Source organism: Delphinapterus leucas, chromosome 5, assembly GCF_059928025.1.
Source record: "Delphinapterus leucas isolate spDelLeu-1000000601 "Yukka" chromosome 5, BTC_Dleu_Yukka2, whole genome shotgun sequence".
NCBI lineage: Eukaryota > Metazoa > Chordata > Mammalia > Artiodactyla > Monodontidae > Delphinapterus > Delphinapterus leucas.
This window is the reverse complement of record NC_143133.1, coordinates 134,557,494-134,577,529: the sequence shown is the minus strand read 5'-3', so window position 1 is coordinate 134,577,529 and position 20,036 is coordinate 134,557,494. Positions and strand designations below refer to the sequence as shown.

The following is a 20,036-nucleotide window of genomic DNA, read 5'->3' as shown; positions in this document are numbered from 1 at the left end:
CTCTGCTATTGCAATATTGTCTAAAAGATAATGCTTGTTCATTTATTTCAAAAATATATATTGAGTGGTTACTATGAAAAAAACATTGTTCCACTCTCTATTAGAAGCCAAAAAATTCAAATAAGCAGGATATATACATATAAATAGCAGAATCAAAAAGGCATTGGGAGAAAAAAATGGGTTATTATGGGATCATATGAAATCATGTGTGTGAAACTTTTGAAAATTGTAAAGCACTGTAGAATTTAAAGAATATTTCATTCAATAAAAAAATGTTTTAATAAAAACATTTTTAAAGGAGTTGGGGAAGTGCCTAGGGAAGGTTAAGTATGAATGTTTGGTTCCGAATAAGTGTTAACTAACAGAATTTTATTAAACTGCCTGTCACAAAAACTCATTTTATTATACCCTGCATAGCATTTTTTTGATAATTAATTTGATATTTTTAGCAGCCTAGAAGGAATTGAAATTTCAAATATCCAACAAAGGATGTTTAGACCTCTCACGAATCTCTCTCACATGTAAGCAGATGTTTTTTCTTGTTCTTCACCTTGATTTTAGTCTTTTACATTTCCACATGTATTGTGCTAATACCTCCATACCCAATGCATCCAATCTATTAACATTTTCTACTGATTAATTTGCCTAAACAATAATTAACTCTTAAAGCGTTGGTATTGGGTGGGGTGATTTTTAGTTCTCCATGATCTGGCAGAATGAAAGGAGTTTTGTCTGAATGTCAGACAGCAGGAGTGTGGAGGGAACCCACTCAGGCTTGTAAACTCTCCCGAGCCCTGATGCCACTCACTGATAGTCACGTTTGTCCACTCAGCTAGTAATTTGTGCACATGGCACAAATGTGACCAGATGAAGAAGTTACATAAACAACATAAAATAATTATAAATAATTCATGTAAATGGAGGAAGGGAAGAGAGAAATCCTCTTCAGTGAAAATTGCCCACAGTGTCAGGGCATGATGTGCAAGAGTGTATGGATAAAATGGTAAACCAGGAAAAATCTTTTATTCAAACAGTGTGTCTCATCATGCCATCAATTACATGCTTCAGAAACATTTTCTTTAATTGAATGTAATATATAGCAGTATATATATGAAATATATTCGAATGGTCTCCATGCCAAGGTAATTAATTCCCAATAATTTAGAAAGTGTCATGGCAGTCACCACCACTCTATAATCTTGCTTGTATTTTAAATCTAACGGAGGATACTGGGAGTTTTTTTTCCCATAATTCCTCAGAGAGCATGCCTATAAAAGTTTCCTTGGTTGCACACAACATAAAACACTCTGACTAAATTAAGCAAAGCAGAGTTTATTGGAAGAAAATGGTGTAGGTCACAAAACCCAAGAAACAAGGAGCAGAACCGAATTGAGCAGAAACCACGGCAGATCCTGGGATCCAGGCAGCAAGAGTTAAACAACAGGACAATATACTATAATTGTCAAATTTTTATCTTGTATTTTACTACAACTCCTTATACTATAAAGATCACTTATATTTTTTGCCAGAGTACATCGCTTTAGGGGCAGAAATATCTAATTTAAATCCTAATTTCTGCATTTATTAGAAAATTTCCTAGCAGATAATTTGCCTCCATTGAAGAGTCATCTTCTTGTATGGTGATACTGACATCACGCTCATGGAGCTGATCTGAGAAGTTATTCTTGATACTTGGAAGATGCTCAATAAACGGTGCTGGTGTTGGTGGTAGCACAGTAGTAATTACTGATTATCTCGGTGGTGTTTTATTAACAAGGGAGGTCTCTCTACTGATGAAAGAATTCACTCAACACACATTTATCGAACACCCTATTATGTACCAAACTCTAGCGTGAGGATAAGCATGTTGTTAGCAAGTAGCTACAGATCACACAAATTCTATACTAGAAAAGCCATAGAAACACAGAGGACAAATTCTCTTCCCCTGGGTTTGAAAAAGAAAAATCAGTTGCAGCAACCATAGGAGTTATGTAACGGTGGATTTATTAACACATGCACTAAACACTGAAAACCCAGTAACAAGTTTCCTTGGGTGGATTGTCCTGATCACATGCTAACATTTGATTTATATTCTAAGACATGTCTAGCACTTGTATGTTTATTACGTCTTTTTGCGGCTCTCACTCACACATTCTTTTGAAAACCAAGTTAATGAGAATTAAACTTAAGGTTAAATCTTCAGTATCCCTAATGTTTTACCTTCATTCCTCTGAGTCTCATATTAAGACGTTTTCTTTCTACTGAGAGAATGTAGAAAATAGATATGAATGTAGAGTGACACTGACTTCAGTTTAAAATCTTCTTTTCCCTTCTCTCTGCACGTCAGCTATTTTAAGAAGTTCCAGTACTGTGGCTATGCACCCCATGTTCGCAGCTGTAAACCAAACACTGATGGAATCTCATCTTTAGAGGATCTCTTGGCGAGCATTATTCAGAGAGTATTCGTCTGGGTTGTGTCTGCAGTTACATGCTTTGGAAACATCTTTGTCATCTGTATGCGACCTTATATCAGGTCTGAGAACAAGCTGCATGCCATGTCGATCATTTCCCTCTGCTGTGAGTATTTCCTGGCTGAAGAGGAATAACAGTTTCAAAATATATGAAAGCGTTGCTATTAGACAATAAGTAACGAGAGCGGTAGAATTATGAGATTTTTAAAATTTCTCCCCTTTGCTTATATGTTGTTTTCACGTTCGCTACAATGAAAATAAAATTACTTTAGCGATAAGAAAGAAAATAAGTTTTTAAAATAAGAAAACTCAGCCACCTTACACAGATTAATGAAGGGCTCATTCATTAATTTTTTTCTCATAAAGAAGCTTTTGTTCATTTGCTTTCTTCTCTGATGAAGAAAGCGAATTTAATATTATTAAATAATTTATTTAAAATTATATTATAAATAATATCTTTATTATTTAATAAAATAATATTTTATCAAAGCATGTAAAATCTTTTACTATAATCAAATTGGACCCTTTCATGGTTCCAGAGCTGTGTTTATTTCTTGTTTGAATGTCCAGTTCATGGATACTGACTTCAAACGTTGTTTTTCTGGTCTCTGAGCTTCTACATTCTTTTCCATTCATAATTTGAAATATTTAAATAAGAAAGTGTTTTAGGCAGTATTAAATTTTTTAAGTTTTTGAAACGTGATTGCAAGGTATTATGTTAAATGAGGAATACAAAAATAAATAAATTAATTAAAAAAAAGCAAGAAACCAGTCCTCAGGGTGTTTATAATCTTGGTCAAGTGGCCTATAATTTACCCATCCTACCTCAAGCAGGAATCAATCTATACGATGTTCTCCTTCTTTACAAGTGCTGTGCCATGTCTTACCCTCGCCCTCACTCAAAGTATAATGTCGAACTGTCTTTTCATTGCAAGCTACCCAAGAAACAGAACTCAGAAATGGTTTACTACTTTGTATTGTTAGTTACACAATTTTGAGTTTGCTCAATTTCCCTGATAAAGGCTGGAAGATAACCTCGGTGTTTAAAGATTAGGGCCAGCCTTACGATGTATACCGTGATGTGACTTTAGGATCGTTGTATAGAATGCTTGCACGGTCAAATAAAAAATCTCACCTACTCTCTGATATGTAATATCTGCTTAAAAAGCAAATACACCAAGAAGTGTATCACATTAACAGCTGATGTGGGGGATGGGGGAGTCTGAAAAGAGACAGAGAAAGATGTTCAGATGGGAAGAAAGAATCAGAGAGAACAGTTTTGCTTCGACCACCCCTGGGTGACTCATTGAAGCCCCTCAGAATTATACTGACTACAGAGCACTTCATAATTATTCACATCTTCAAAATGACAGACCTCAAAATTCATAGTCATTACTCTGTCATAGCAACTTCTGGATTACTTTCTCTGGGATTTTGAATGACTTAAGTTTCTTAAGCTGGGAGAATTTCCATGGAAGAGATGAACCAAATTATAACTTCCCAATCTTGTCCCTAATTGAATGCTCATGCATTTTACTCATTTACTCAGCACTGCTAGGTGATGGGACTAGAACAGAAAGCAAAACAGACAAGACTCCTGCTCTTACAGACTGTGTATTAGACGAAAACAGAGGAATGATTACATAATTGGCTGCAGAGGGTGCTCTAAGAGTGCTTAGCAGGGAGAGTTGATGAAGTGGTCCTTACCCATAAATGAACTCTTAGAATAAAACTTCCCTCCCCCGCCCCCAAGATACAAGGAACTTGGCTATTTGGGGCTAATATTAAAAATATTTCTGGGGCTTCCCTGGTGGCACAGTGGTTAAGAATCCGCCTGCCAATGCAGGGGACACGGGTTCGAGCCCTGATCCGGGAAGATCCCACATTCCGCAGAGCAACCAGGCCCGTGCACCACAACTGCTGAGCCTGTGTTCTAGGGCCCGCGAGCCACAAGTGCTGAAGCCCGTGCGCCTAGAGCCCGTGCTCCGCTACAAGAGAAGCCACCGCGATGAGAAGCCCGTGCACCGCAACGAAGAGTGGCCCCCACTCGCCGCAACTAGAGAAAGCCCGCGCGCAGCAACGAAGACCCAAGGCAGCCAAAAATAAATAGATAAATACATTTTTAAAAAATTCTGCTTAATGATAACTCCATCTTACCTATTTATTTCTCTAAATTTGTGAAATTCACTGATCCCTGTAGGTGCCGACTGCCTGATGGGAATCTATTTGTTTGTGATCGGAGCCTTTGACCTGAAGTTTCGAGGAGAATACAACAAGCACGCACAGCTGTGGATGGAGAGTATTCACTGCCAGCTCCTGGGGTCCCTGGCCATTCTGTCCACGGAAGTATCAGTGTTACTTTTAACGTTTCTGACAGTGGAAAAATATATCTGCATTGTATATCCTTTCAGGTGTTTAAAACCTGGAAAATGCAGAACCATTACAGTTTTGATTCTCATTTGGATTATCGGTTTTATCGTGGCTTTCATTCCACTGAGCAATAAAGAATTTTTCAAAAACTACTACGGCACCAATGGGGTATGCTTCCCTCTTCATTCAGAAGATACAGAAAGTACTGGAGCCCAGATTTATTCAGTGGCAATTTTTCTCGGTAAGAAACTCTGTATTAGAAGCCCTTTCATACAAATGCTAGAATAAATCACAATCTGAATCTCATTATGCCTTTTAATATTTACAACTTTCTATTTCAGATCTTCTAACCAGAATGGACATTGAGGGTGGATTGTATCAGAATCCCCTAAAGGGATTATTTTTTCTAAATTACCACTTCATCATATCAATTCTTATATGATACACTTGAATAAAAGACAAGATGCTAAACACTTGCATTTCATGCAATCACCCTAATAATACTAAGGAAAACATATTTTAACTCTTTGCCTTTATGATATGAACAAATCCAAAGTAGCCACACAAGTCTTTGGCTTGGGAGCAGACAACCAAGTATGTCCTCTTGTGAAAACTATTCTCAAAATATAACGAAGTAATGGAATTACCAAAAAAATTAACACAAGACAGATTAATTTAATAAGCCCAAGAGAGTCATTGAATCACTATAATCTAATTTTAATATGCCATTTTAAAAATAAACATTTCATCATTCTTATAGCTTCAACAATATTTAGAATTTTTTAATTAATGATTTTTGTGCCTTAGTAATTCTTACAGAGAACAAAAAACACATTGTGGTCTTTGTATCTTCTCCTTTACAATGACAGCTAAGGGTATGTTTGCTTGTTCTGAAAGAATGTGCTTATTCATTAATCATCATCTTTGTGTTCTTTATAGGTATTAACTTAGCAGCATTTATCACCATAGTTTTTTCCTATGGAAGCATGTTTTACAGCATCCATCAAAGTGCCATAACAGCAACCGAAGTACGGAATCAAGTTAGGAAAGAGATGATCCTTGCCAAACGTTTTTTCTTTATTGTTTTTACCGATGCATTATGCTGGATACCCATCTTTATACTGAAATTTCTGTCATTGCTTCAGGTAGAAATACCAGGTATGAATTTTTTCTTCCTGTAAAGAAATAAAAAATCTGTCCATTAATATTTGCCTTGTATATTTAGGTGATTCTATGTTGGATGCATATACATTTATAATTGTTATATCCTTTTCTTGCATTCATCCCTTGATCATTAGGTAGTGTCAGTCTTTGTCTCTTGTAACAGTCTTCCATTTAAAGTCTATTTTGTCTGATATGAGTATTGCTACTCTGGCTTTCTTTTGATCTCCATTTGCATGGAATACCTTTTTCCATATTTCTTCCTGATTCACTATTATAAGTTTTTATGTTTCTAGGAATTTATCCATTTCTTGTAAGTTGTACAATTTGTTGACATACAACTGTTAGTAGTATTCTCTGATGATTGTACTTCTGTGATATCAGTTGTAACTTCTACTTTTTCATTTCTAATTTTATTTATTTTGATCCCTTCTCTTTTTTTTCTTGATGAATCTGGCTAAAGATTTAGCAATATTTTATCTTTTCAAAAAACGAACTCTTAGTTCCACTGATCTTTTTGACTACTTTTTAGTCTCTTATTTCTTTCTGCTCTGATCTTTATTACTTCCTTCCTTCTACTAACTTTGGGCCTTGTTTGTTCTTTTTCTACTTCCTTTCATTAGAAAGTTAGGTTGTCCATTTGAGATTTTTTTGTTTCTTGGCGTGTCCCTGAATCACTGTAAACTTCCCTCTTAGAACTGATTTTGCTGTGTCTCATAGATTCTGGAGGATTGTGTTTCTATTTTCATTCATCTTAAGGTAATTTTTTGTTTCCCTTTTGATTTCTTTGTTGACCCATTGGTTTTTTAGTAGCATGTTGTTTAGTCTACACGTTTGTGTTTTCCCACTTTTCTTCCTATAATTGGCTCCTAGTTTCATACTATTGTGGTTGGAAAAGATGCTTGATATGATTTTAGCCTTCTTAAATTTACTAAGACTCGTTGTGTGGCCTAGCATGCGATTTATCCTGGAAAATGTTGTATGCACATTTGAAAAGAATGTGTAATTTCCTGTTTTTAATGGAATGTTCTGTAGATATTTATTAAGTCCAACTGGTATAATGTGTCTCTTAAAGCCACTGTTTCCTTATTGATTTTCTGTCTGGATGATCTAGCCCTTGATGTGTGTGGGGTATTAAAGTCTCCTACCATCTTCTAATACTGTCAATTTCTCCCTTTATGTCTGATAATATTTGCTTTACATATTTAGGTGCTTCTATGTTAGGTGCACATATGTTTACAAATGTTATAGCCTCTTCTTGGGTTTACCCCTTTATCATTATATAAGTGCCCTTCTATGTCTTTTGTTACAGACTTCTCTTTAAAGTCTATTTTGTCTGATATGTGTATTGCTAACCCAGCTCTCTTTTCATTTGCATTTGCATGGAATATCTTTTTCTGTCTCTTCACTTTCAGAATGTGTGTATCTTTGCTCTGAAGTGACTCTCTTGTAGCTAGCATAGAGATGGGGCTTGTTTTTTAATCCATTCATTCACCCTATGGCTTTTTATTGGAGCATTTAGTCCATTTACATTTAAAGTGGTTATTGGTAGGTATGTACTTACTGTCATTTTGTTACTTGTTTTCTGGTTGTTTTTGTAGTTCTTCTCTGTTCTTGTCTTCTTTTAGCATATTCCCTCGATTTCCCTTAGTGTTATATTTGGGTTCCTTTCCCTTTTTTGTGTGTGTATCTATTGTTGTTTTGTGGTTTGTAGTTACCATGCCATATATATATATGTAATATATATATAATATATATATTATATAATATATATATTATATATATATTACATATATGTATACACACACACACACAAACTGATAGTTAAGTTCAAATGCATTCTAAGAGCTCTACATTGTTATTCCCCCCTGAAGGTTTGTTTTGATATCATATTTTACATCTTTATATGTATCCCTTAACTGTTTATTGTAATTATAGTTGATTTTGACTTTACAAACTTTTGGTTTTAATCTTAGTACTAGCTCTTTTAAGTACTTGATCCACTGCCTTTACTCTATATTTGCCTTTATCAGTAAGATTTTCTTCCTTCATATATTTTACTTTTTATTACGGCCTTTTTTTTTTCACTTTAACGGTTCTTGTAAGGCTGGTTTAGTGGTGATGAATTTTTTTAGTTTTTGCTTGCTGGGAAACTCTTTTTTTTTAAATACATCTTTATTGGAGTACAATTGCTTCCCAATGCTGTGTGAGTCTCTGTTGTACAACAAAGTGAATCAGCCATATGCATGCATATGTCCCCATATGCCCCCCATCTTGAGCCTCCCTCCCACCCTCCCTATCCCACCCCTGTAAGTCACCACAAAGCACCGAGCTGATCTCACTGTGCTATGTGGCTGCTGCTCTTTCAATTCTGAATGATAACATTGCCAGGTACAGTATCCTTGATTATAGGTTTTTTCCTTTCTTTCAACACTTTAAATATATCATGCCACTCCCTTCTGGCCTGCAAATTTCTGCTGAAAAGTCAGCTGGTAGCCGTATGGGGTTTCCCTTGTATGTGACTCTTTGCCTTTCCCTTGCTGCCTTTAAAATTCTCGCTTTAACTCTTGCCATTTTAATTATTATATGTCTTAGTGTGGATCTCTTTGAGTTCATTTTGTTTGGGACTTTATGTGCTTCCTGGATCGGATGCTTCCTTCTTCAGGTTAAATTAAATAATTTTCAGCCATTATTTAATCAAATACATTTTTTGCCCCCTTCCTCTCTCTTTTCTCCTTCTGGGAACCCTATAATGCAAATGTTAGTACACCTGACGCTGTCTCTGAGGTCCTTTAAACTATCCTCATTTTTTTTAAGTTATATTTTTCTTTTTGCTATTCTGATTGAGTGATTTACACTATTCTGTCTTCCAGGTCGCTAAGGATTCTTCTGTTTCATTCTTCTGTATCGCTTACTCTACTGTTGATACCCTCTAGTGTATTTTTCATTTCAGTGATTGCATTCTTTGGCTCTGATTGGTTCTCTTTTACATTTTCTGTTTCTTTGTTACAGTTGTGTGCTCCTCTAGTCCTTTCCCAAGGCGGGTGAACATTTTTATGACCATTGCTTTAAATTCTTTGTTAGGTAACTTACTTATCTCCACTTCGTTTGGTTTTTCTCCTGGGGTTTTATCTTGCTCTTTAATTTGGAAAATAGTCCTCTGTCATCTCATTTTGTTTGACTTTCTCTGTTTGTCTCTGTGAAATTAGGCAAAACAGTTGCCTATCCTGAGCTTGATTTGTGTCCTTATGTGGGAGCACCCCTATGCGGTCTGCACATGCCCAGTGGCTTTGGTGGGAGAGTTGAATCTGAAACAAACAGGCGCAAGGGTTTTCCTGGGGCATGTCAGGCCCATCGCCTTGGTGGGGGTTTGGGGGTTGGAGACGAAGGGGCTACAGTCAGAGCCCCATGTGAGCCAGGGCTTCTCCTGGGCCACTGGCAGCTGCTGCCTTGAGGGGTGGGGGGCTGGAGCCAGAGCATGGCGGGGGCTACAGCTTCTCCTGGTGCAAGCTGGAGGCTGCCACGTGTTCAATTTTTTCCACAAATGCCAAAAAACATAGTGACTATGGGAACAAAGGAACAATGATTCCAATAAATTATACTCACTGTGTTGAAATTCTGATAATCCCATGCTTAAGATGACCAGAAAGGAACACAGGTCAAAATGATTATCAAATAATTACTTCATTTTTTTTTTAGAACATAAGAAATTTTTCTTCCTGAAATACATAGCAATTTAGGGAACATTACCCCAGAGTGTGAGAGACGACAGAAGAAGGCACTCTTGATATTTAAAAATAAGGCGCATCACATTCATTAGGATGGCCGTTCTCAAAAACAGAAAATAACAAGTACCGGCAAGGATGTGGAGAAATTGGAACTCTTGTGCTGGTAGGAATGTAAAATGGCACAGCTGCTGTAGAAAACAGTATGGTGGGTCCTCAAAAACTTAAACATAGGATTACCGTGTGACCCAGCAATTCTACTCCTGAGTATATACCCAAAAGAATTGAAAGCAGGGAATCAAACAGACATTCATACACCCATGTTCATGACAGCATTATTCACAGTAGCCAAAATGTGGGAGCGAAACAACCCAAGGGTCCATCAATGGACAGATGCTTAAAGCAAATGAGTTATATACACACAATGGGTTATTATTCAGCCTTTAAAGGGAGGAAATTCTGATACATGCTGCAACATGGATAGATTTTGAAAACATTATGCTACTGAAGCAAGCCAGTCACAAAAGAACAGATTCTGTAGGATTCCACTTATATGAGGTAATTAGTGTAGTCAAGAGTCACAGAGACGAAAAGTTTGTGAATGGCGTTGTCAGGATTGGGGGGAGGAGGGGGGAGGGGGAGGGGGAGTGTTTAAAGGTACAGAGTTTCAGTGTGGGAAGATGAAAAAGTTTTGGAAATGGATGGTGGCGATGGTTGCACAACAATGTGAATGTAGTTAATGCCACTGAACTGTGCACTTAAAAATGGTTAAAATGGAAACGTTTATGTGATGTATATTTTACCACAATAAAAAAATGTATAAAATCCTGTTAGCTGTAAGTATACTGCAATATATATTCACACTTTAAAAATTTATAAACATACAACTTTAATTTTGCTTTATCCCATGGTTGGTGGCGATAGTGCCTTACATTTTATAAGTAAAAGAGGGAAGAGAGCATAAATTAAATTATAATAAATATCTGAGTATTAGGTAGTTGCATATATACTGCAGTAATTTTAAGATAAGGTTAGCCAAAGATGTTTTTACTGAAATAAATATCTAGTCAAAAGCCTAAAAATGCATACCTGTTTTTCAAACCAAATAAATAGCAGAAAAGAAATCTATTAAAGCTAAGTCTATATATTCTGAGAAATATTACCTGTACTATCTAATAATTAAAACACTTGAAAAGGTATGATTCAAATACTAAACAATATTGTTTTTCCTAAGATGGAATCATATCCAAGTAATATATAATCACTTGGTAAAACACATTTCTACCCAATAGAATACTTTTGTTGATGTATTCGAGAAAAGCTACTTAGCAAAAAAACCTGGTTTTTGATAGTGTTAGCACCTCCCTCAAACACTGGCATCCTGGAAACACATACAGACTTGGTATTTAATTATGTGACATTAAGGGGAAAAAAATTAAGACTCAAAAGTCAGTGTGGGGGGCTGGGGGGGTTAGGGGAAACAAGGACAAGGTGTGTCCATACCTTGTAAACATCCATAAACACTCAAGGAATTTCATTTTTCTCTTCCAGGTACCATAACGTCTTGGGTAGTGATTTTTATTCTGCCTATCAACAGTGCTTTGAACCCAATTCTCTATACTCTGACCACAAGACCATTCAAAGAAATGATCCATCAGTTTTGGTATAACTACAGACAGAGAAGATCTATTGACAGCAAAGGAAGTCAGAAGACATATGCTCCATCGTTCATCTGGGTAGAAATGTGGCCCCTGCAGGAGATGCCTTCTGAGCTAATGAAGCCAGCTCTTTTCACAGACCCCTGTGAATTATCACTCATTTCTCAATCAACTAGACTCAATTCCTATTCATAACCGACTGAAACCTATTTCTACACAGAGAATATTGTGGGATGCTTTATGATGGATTTATTAGTATAAAATAAATGCCACAAAATAATTTATAACGGCTAAAATAAATTAGCTTACATGGACATGAGGTTATTTGGGAAAAAATCAAAATGACAGATGCCCATGTAAAGGGAAATAAAATATATTGATAATGTGTATAAACTGATACATATTTTGGATAGGAAACTAAGAGAAATCTACTTCAAGGTTCATTCATTCTTTTACCATGCATTTATTGAGTACCCACTGTGTGCATGGCACTGCAGTAAATTCCTGGGAGTAGACAGTATAGAATCTTTTCAATTTGCAATGTTAAGTTGTATTTAACTACAAGAATATAAAAAGTCCATCTGCAGCTCCTAGTTTAAGGTAGAGCTTTATCTGTCTTGCTTACCAGCAAAAGTAAGAATCACAGACACTCTTAAATAAAGGTTTATGGTTTTGGAATAATCAGTATACTAGCATCAGAAAAAATGTCTGATTATTAGCAAAGTACAGACATTTTGTTTTAAGAACTCATCTTACCTCTCTTCAAGTCTGTATACTTGAGAGCCAATAAACATATTTATTACTATGAAAAAAGAGATCTGATATTAACTCAAAACAGCACCTCTCTGTCACTTCCTTCCCAGTTGTCTTTTTGCTTTAAATGAGCACCATTATATGAGATCATAAAAAGAGAATAAAAGTATGGCAAAGGAATGAATCAGAAAAGCCAGAACAAGGATAGACATTTAGATCAGTGGAACAGAAGTGAGAGTCCAGAAATAAAACCCTCATATTTAACAGTCAGTTGATGTTCAACAAAGACGCGAAGACAATCAAATGGGGAAAGAACAGTTTTTTCAACAAATGGTGCTGGGACAACTGGATATCCATATGCAAAATAATGAATTTGGACCCCTACCTTGCACCGTATACAAAAACTTACTCAAAACGAATTGACGACATAAATATGACATGAATCACTTAGAAGAAAATATATGGGAAATCTTCCAAACCCTGGATTTGGCAATGGATTCTTAGATATAACAACAAAAGCATGAGCAACAAAAGGAAAAAAAATGGATAAACTGGACTTCATCTAGATTAAAATCTTTTGTGCATCAACAAACATTATTAAAAGAAGTGAAAAGACAATCTTCAGAATGAAAGAAGTTTCATTCATATATCTGAGAAGGGTTTAATGTCCAGAATACATAAAGAACTCTTATAACTCAACAAAAAAGACAAGCAACCCAATTTATTAAATGGGCAAAGGACTTGAATAGACTTTTCTCCAAAGAAGATTCATAAATGGCCAATAAGCATGTTCAATATCACTAATCATTAGGAAAATACAAATTAAACTATAATGAGATAACACTGCACGTACTAGGAGGGCTATAATTTAGAAAAACAAAACCAGAAAATAACAAGTATTGGCAAGGACGTGGATATTGAAAACTTTTCTACATTGCTGGTCAGAATGTAAAATGATGCAGTCACTGTAGAAAACAGTTTGGTGATTCCTCAAAAGCTTATCATAGGGCTTCCCTGGTGGCGCAGTGCTTGAGAGTCTGCCTGCCGATGCAGGGGACATGGGTTCGTGCCCCAGTCCAGGAAGATCCCACATGCCGCGGAGTGGCTGGGCCCGTGAGCCATGGCCGCTGGGCCTGCACATCCGGAGCCTGTGCTCCGCAACGGGAGAGGCCACAACAGTGAGAGGCCCGCATACCGAAAAAAAAAAAAAAAAAGCTTATCATAGTATTCCCATATGATATAGCAATTTCATTCTTGGGTATAAACCCAGAAGAAAACAGGACTCAGATCCTTGTATTCAGATACTCATCATAGCATTATTCACAGCAGCGAAAAGATGGAAACAACCCAAGTGCCCGTGAACTGACGAACAGATAAACAAAATGTGGTGTATACATGATGGAATATTATTCAGCCATAAAAAGGAATAAATTCTGACACATGCTATAACACAATGAACGCGAATAAACCAGGCACAAAAAGTTCAAATGACTGTATGATTCCATTTACATGATATATCTAGAATAAGCAGATTCATAGAGACAAAGTAGATCAGAGGTTACTGAGGTGGGAGGGTTGGGGAGATGATGCCTGAGAAGTACAGAGTATCTTCTTGGGCAAAAAGAAGTTCTAAAATTGACTGTAGTGGTAGATAAACAACTCTGCGGATATATGAAAAGCCACTGAATTGCACACTTTAGATGGGTGAATTTTATGGTATGTAAATTATATGTCAATAAAGCAGTTAAGGGAAAAGAAAAAAAGGGCCATAATGCATGATTCAGGACCTGAACTTCAGGGGGAAAAGATCCGCATGTTTTACTCTATAGGACATTTTTACTCTACAGAGAAAGTCATCAGGGGATGAATTTACCTTCTGTTCATGTGGTCAGCAAGTTCACCAGATACTTTTTAGCTCTGAGCTATTGAAATTTTTTGCTTTCATAATTTGAAAACATTACACAGGAATAAAATGTTTTCAGGTAGTTTTAAATACCCCCCAAATGTCTGAAACATGAAAATACTGGAATCAAAAACGTAACAAATTTATTGAATAATTATATAGATTTCTTTTGAAAATAAACTACCCGAACTTTAATTCTGTTAAAAATATGGCTTGTTTGAGTCATTTCTGTTCTTACAAGGAATGATACCAATACGTTTTCCACATGAAGAATGTGGTAGGCTTTCAACAAATGTGTGTATATATATATATATTTACATATATAAAGAGATTTATTATAAGGAATTGTCTCATGTGATTATGGAGGCTGGCAAGTCCAAAAACCTGCAGAGCCAATGTTCTAGTTCAAGTCCAAAGGCCAGAAGCTCTGTAGAACCAGGAAAAGCTAATGTCTCAGTTCATAGGTCATCAGGCAGGAAGAGCTATGTTTCCAAGGCCTTCGACTGATTGAATGAGGCCCACCCAGATTATGAAGGGCAATCTGTTTTACTCAGGCTACCAATTTGTTAATCTCATCCAAAAATGCCCTCACACAAGCACCCAGAATGTTTGGCCAAAATATATGGGTACCCTGTGGTCCAGCCAAGTTGACACATAAACCATCGCATGGGAAGAGTAAATAAAATCACAACCTTGAATATTAATAGGTCTAACCAAAAGCTAGGTAGCTAGGTATGTTATAGACAAGCATATTAGTTTTGGTGTCAGAGGCCCTCAGGCAAATTATTTCATCTCAGCCTGTTTTCTATTCTGCAGATAGGAATAATATCACTTTCCTCAGAGAGCTAATATGGTTACATGAAATAATGTCTATAAAGCTCCCAGCATACTGTCTGATGCATATTTCATACTAGGAACTTTTGAAACTAAATACACTATTTTAATGCTAAAAACTCCATCTTATTGACTTCAGCCTCTTGAGGCTTTTAAAAGTTTACATCAGTCAGAATAATAAATTGTCTGAGGTTTGTATAGAGCTGGCAATGAGCTACTAAGTTTAAATTTTTTTCTGAAGTCTTTAAGAAATGTTTATGCTCTGAGCTCTTCCCCAATCTCTCCCATGAAGCAGAGCAAAAAGAAATATAAAACGGGATGATTTTCTTTAAAAGCCACTCTTGAAAATAAGATGAACTTCTCTGTGGACCCTACCGGGCAACAGAAACTATAAGCAGAGCAGAGCTGCAGGCCTGTGAGCTCCAACATTAGCAGCTATAAGTTTGGTAGAGGAATTAACTAAAGTGTCCATAGATGGCTCAGTGCCTGAAATCAGGGTTAGCCCAAGCTGATGGCAATGAAATAAAATTAGAAATCAACTAACATGCTTTTTCTAACTTAAAAAAAACATACATGGGGGAGGAAGGGAGAGGAACTCACACAAAAACCAAAGTAGTACAGATCACACTCATGATACAGCCAAAACGGGAAGTTACAGGAAATCTTAGCTTGAGATCAAGCAAATAGATCAAAAGAATAGAGAGCTCAGACTGAGGCATTTATATGGCAATCGAATGACATGTAGCATTTGAAACATGGTATTTGGAGGAACACCTATACACATACAAAACAAGACCCGAAAATTAAACCATAAGCAAAAAGAAATTCAGGTGGATTAAACACCTAAACATTAAAAACAAACTTTTTTAACTTTTGGAAAGACATATAGGAGAGCATCTTTATAACATTTCCTAGACAAGACCCAGAAAACACTATTATGAAAGATTGGTGAGATTAAATTAAAATGAAAAACGTTTATTCAAGGAGACTCTATAATCAAATATAAAAATAAACCACAGACTACAAAAGATGGTTGAAACATACATAATGGATCATTAGTTAGTATTCAAAATATGTAATACCTACAAATCCATAAGGGAAACACAAAACATAACAGAAAAATGGACAAAAGGTATGGTCTGGGAAATCACACTGCATTTCCTCAATAGGCTGGTACTTACACAAGTCAGCACTATTCAACGTGGGAGACTCTACAGGGCCATGGGTTTCAGGCGAGAGAAGACCACTGGGGCCCTCTGGAGGCTGGTTACTACATACACAAAATAGTAGTTTTTTTTTTAAACTGAAGTATAGTTGATTTACAGTATTAGTTTCAGGACAGTACTTTGCAGTGTTATGAAAACGTGTATACGTATTAAAAATACAAGAACGCAAACTAGAATATGCACCACCTCTAGGACAGTGGTTATCTCTGGGGAGAGAAGAAGGGGATGGGATCAAAGAGGTAACAAAACAAGCTTCAAATGCATCTAACATTTACATACATGCATAGATCTGAAGAAAACATACCAAATGCTAATTCAGTAAATCCACACAGTGAGAATACATGGGTGTTCTTCAAATCATTCACCTTTCCTGTTAGGTTTGAAATATTTCAGTAAAAAGTTTTAAAATAATGAACCCAAAGAAATGGAAATAACATTTGGTTTGAACAAAAGTTTATTTTTGTACATTTTAAAAATTGCAATTTTCATGACACATAAGAAAAACAGTTTTCTAATATCAAAACAAGCATCTCTTTGGTATAGGAACACACCATATGTGTTATCCTTAACTTAAAAAAATTAATCACGAACCATGACCTAATATGCTAAACAAAACTATCCTTTGCCCATCCATGTGTCCCCTTTCACAGGCCCATTGTGGGGCTTGGGAATATAGTTCTGTACATACCTCCTTACCTACAAAGAAGTAAGATACTGTATCGGAGGCATCCAGAAGTTACACAGCAAGAGAATTAGTTGGTTCAGTCACTGACATATACGACACAAACCCATCAAAAAAGAGAAAGAGAGAGAGAGGGAGCGCAACGTAAGATACGGGACAAGTGAAATAGAACACTGTCATGAAGATCGAATAATAGGAAAATAATTACACCATTTAAATTTGATGCATTTTTAAAAAGTAACTTGTTTAGAATTATTATATTTAGAATTTAGAATTATTACTTGCCAAGCTCCAAAATAATACAGAGCCACAATTTTGATAAGGCACTTTAAAGAGAGCAAACATATAACAACATCAAATATGAGAAATATCCATAAAAGCAGTTAACCTTAGGGAAAAAGTAGGCATTCTTTCAAGACGGGTTTCAGTAAAAGCTTTTTTGGAAAGCATCATAGAAGGGTGAAAAATATTTATCATATATTTTAAAAAGCTGTCAACAGTTAAAGTTCAAAATCCTGTTTTAAAAAAAAAGATAACATTTTCCTTCAGGTCAATGAGGTTCTGACTCAAATACCTTTTCGAAAACCAATTATAATCTTTATGCTAAAAACAGGAAGAAAAAACAGATTTTAATTACGTTGTCAACTCTTATTCATCAAACATTTAGTGATTGTTGTGTAACAGACTTCTAGCTGCTGGACATATATAAGTAATAAGACACAATCACTGGTTCTAGGGAACTTAGCCTAATGGAGCTGAATCTAACATTGGTCCATATAATAAAGCTCGACTTCAAACTCTGCCATTTTTGGTATCTTCTTGCAAACTGAAGAGAATAATGGTCCACCTGCTACTGGTAGCACTGTGGCATTATTAATATTATCTACTGATTAAATTAACTTCCATAGAAGAATCTTTGAAAGTTTAGAGAACAGAAAATGCTTAAAGATAAACGGGCCAGCATCAAAAATAACATCATATTCTGTTTTCACAAAATGAAGAAAACCAAGAAAAATTTCATCTTCTGTATACAGAACTGCTGGTGATTATCCTATCCACACGGTACATGTGCACACATCATAAATGAGGTGGTATGGATTATTACAGTCAAATCAGTTGTCAGGCTTCAAGGAATCATAGCCTTCTTTCAAGAGGTCCCGCCACGTTCTAAGGAAACGTGCATTTTCTGTACATTTGAAGGCAAGCTCTTCCACTTGAGCTGATACAGCAGATGCAGCTTCAAGAAGTTTGGTTAATGAAAATGCTGCCTGAAATTATAAAAAAAAAAAAAAAAGTCAAACAATAGAAGCTTTTTTTTTTACTTCTCTCCGCATCTTATAAACCAACCTGAAAATAACTTAGAACCTCGAATCCAATGCCCAAGTTATTTTCTTTCAAAGTAAAAAAATCTACAAACTAAAACATCAGCTCTTTCGTGGAACCTAAGAAATTTTCTTTTTTTTTAAATTTAGTTGCTTCTTTGCTTGCACCGGGTCTTAGTTGCAGCAGGCAGGCTCGTCTCTGGGGCACGCGGGCTCACTAGCTGCCCGGCGCCGGCTCTACAGCGCGCGGCTCAGATGCCCAGGTGGCACGCGGGATCTTAGTCCCCAGACCAGGGCTCGGGCCCGCCTCCGCTGCGTTGCAAGGCGGATTCTTAACCACTGGACCACCCGGGAAGTCCCAGAAGTTCTTCTATATGAAGTTTTGAGGAAGTATGTCTGCGAGAAAGATAATCCATGACGGATGAGACATGAGCACTCAGCATTTTTTTTCGTTGAAAATACACTAGAGTTTCATTTAGCTCAACAAGAAGCCTTAGGCCCGTTGACACCAAGTACCAGAAGTATCTGAAGGTCTTATGACACAGCTCTTACTGATACGTGGGTACCAAGGGCCGTGCTCCACTGTCTTTACCTGTGAACGCGTCAGGCCGTGAAAACGTACAGACAAAAGAACAGACCCTCAAGTTACACATCCGCACTGCATTCTACGCGCTCACTTGGAACCAGCCTGCTCAGCAGAGAAACTGCTGCAGCACTCTCGCCATCTTCTAGAACAACAAATACCGACTGAGCAACGAGACATTAACGGAGTTCACTCCGCAGTTTGTGATCTGCACGGGAGGGTCTCCCAGTTAAGACACACCCTACACTTGACCTTAAATCCTGAAACCGGTACCCCTCGGGGAGGAGGGGTTTGGAAATTGGAGGTTCAACAGAAGCCGTCCAGACCCGGCGTCCCAGCAGACACCCCGGGGAGGGGTCTCTGCCCCGTTAGTGGAAGCCGTCTGGACCACCGGGCGGGGAGTGACCCGTCCTGACTGGGTCCGCCCGTACAGATAATCGCCTTGTCAGCGGGCTCTGGGCAGGCGGCCAACCGGGACGGGGGCGCCTTAAGTCCCGGCAGAGGGATCATGGCCTGGCCCTCAGCCCCGCAGACGAGGTGGGGCGGGCCATGCGAACTGCGCGGTTTCGGGTTACAGCGCCGGACGGGACCCCGGCAGCCGAGCACGAAGAACCCCCGGCGCGGGCGCAGCGCGGGAGGGATGCCCGGGACTCCCGACGCGGATCCTGAACACGGGCGGGACCGGCCCGGACCCGCCGGCCGCACTCACGTCTCCGATCTGCAGCTCCACCTCCTCCAGCGGGTCCACCGGCCGGCCGCTGTTCCTGTTCGGAACCGTCCGGCCCAAACCCCCCGGGGTGCCGGGGGAAGATGCTGAAGACGCGTCTGAAGACGAGGCAGAGGAGGGCGGCGGCTGCGGGGAAAGCCGTAGCGGCTGCGGGGAAAGCCGCAGCTCCTCCGGGTCCGCCATGGAGAGGGCTGGGGGTGGGACGGCACCTCGGTGGCCGAACCGATGATACCAACCGACTTTCAACCGCTCGCGCCTAAATCCCAGCTGGCCCGCCTCCTCGCCGCTCTCGGCCCTGGGCCGCGAAGCCCTGTCACTTTCTCGGCACAGCCAATCAGGTGCCAGTGAGTGCGCCTCGGGCAGCTCTGCGCCCCCGGAGCGGAAGACAACACCTCCCAGGGTGCCGTGCGCGCCGCTCCGCCCCACCTTCTTGGCACTGCGCGCGCGAAGCACCCTGGGATTGGTGGTCTCGGCCCCCCAGAGCTCCGGCGGCCTCCGCGCGCCCCGGTGAGAGGCCGCGCCGCCTGCAGTCGCGGGCGGCGCCGGGACTTGGAGTCTCTTCCCTTGCCCCCTCAGTCCGTGACCCGGAAGCACTGCCTTCGTCGCGTCTCGCGCGGCATC

General features: G+C 38.4%; 2 protein-coding genes across 2 annotated transcripts in view; one reads left to right on the top strand and one right to left on the bottom strand.

Annotated features, from left to right (window-relative positions):
- The window catches only part of RXFP1 (relaxin family peptide receptor 1), a 96,433-nt gene extending 84,366 nt beyond the window's left edge, over window positions 1-12,067 (top strand). The window contains exons 14-18 of the mRNA XM_022582231.3: window positions 450-521; window positions 2,348-2,577; window positions 4,672-5,082; window positions 5,781-5,999; window positions 11,279-12,067. Coding sequence (XP_022437939.1) covers window positions 450-521; window positions 2,348-2,577; window positions 4,672-5,082; window positions 5,781-5,999; window positions 11,279-11,580 — 1,234 coding nt within the window. The 3' untranslated portion in view covers window positions 11,581-12,067. The remainder of the gene's footprint in view (window positions 1-449; window positions 522-2,347; window positions 2,578-4,671; window positions 5,083-5,780; window positions 6,000-11,278) is intronic.
- On the bottom strand, window positions 10,384-19,970 carry C5H4orf46 (chromosome 5 C4orf46 homolog). The gene is made up of 2 exons (XM_022582243.3): window positions 19,398-19,970; window positions 10,384-18,051 (listed from the first exon to the last, which is right to left on the bottom strand). The coding sequence occupies exons 1-2, from the start codon at window positions 19,596-19,598 to the stop codon at window positions 17,896-17,898; spliced, it is 357 nt and encodes a 118-aa protein (XP_022437951.1). The 5' UTR covers window positions 19,599-19,970; the 3' UTR covers window positions 10,384-17,895.
- Window positions 19,971-20,036: the final 66 nt, after the last annotated feature.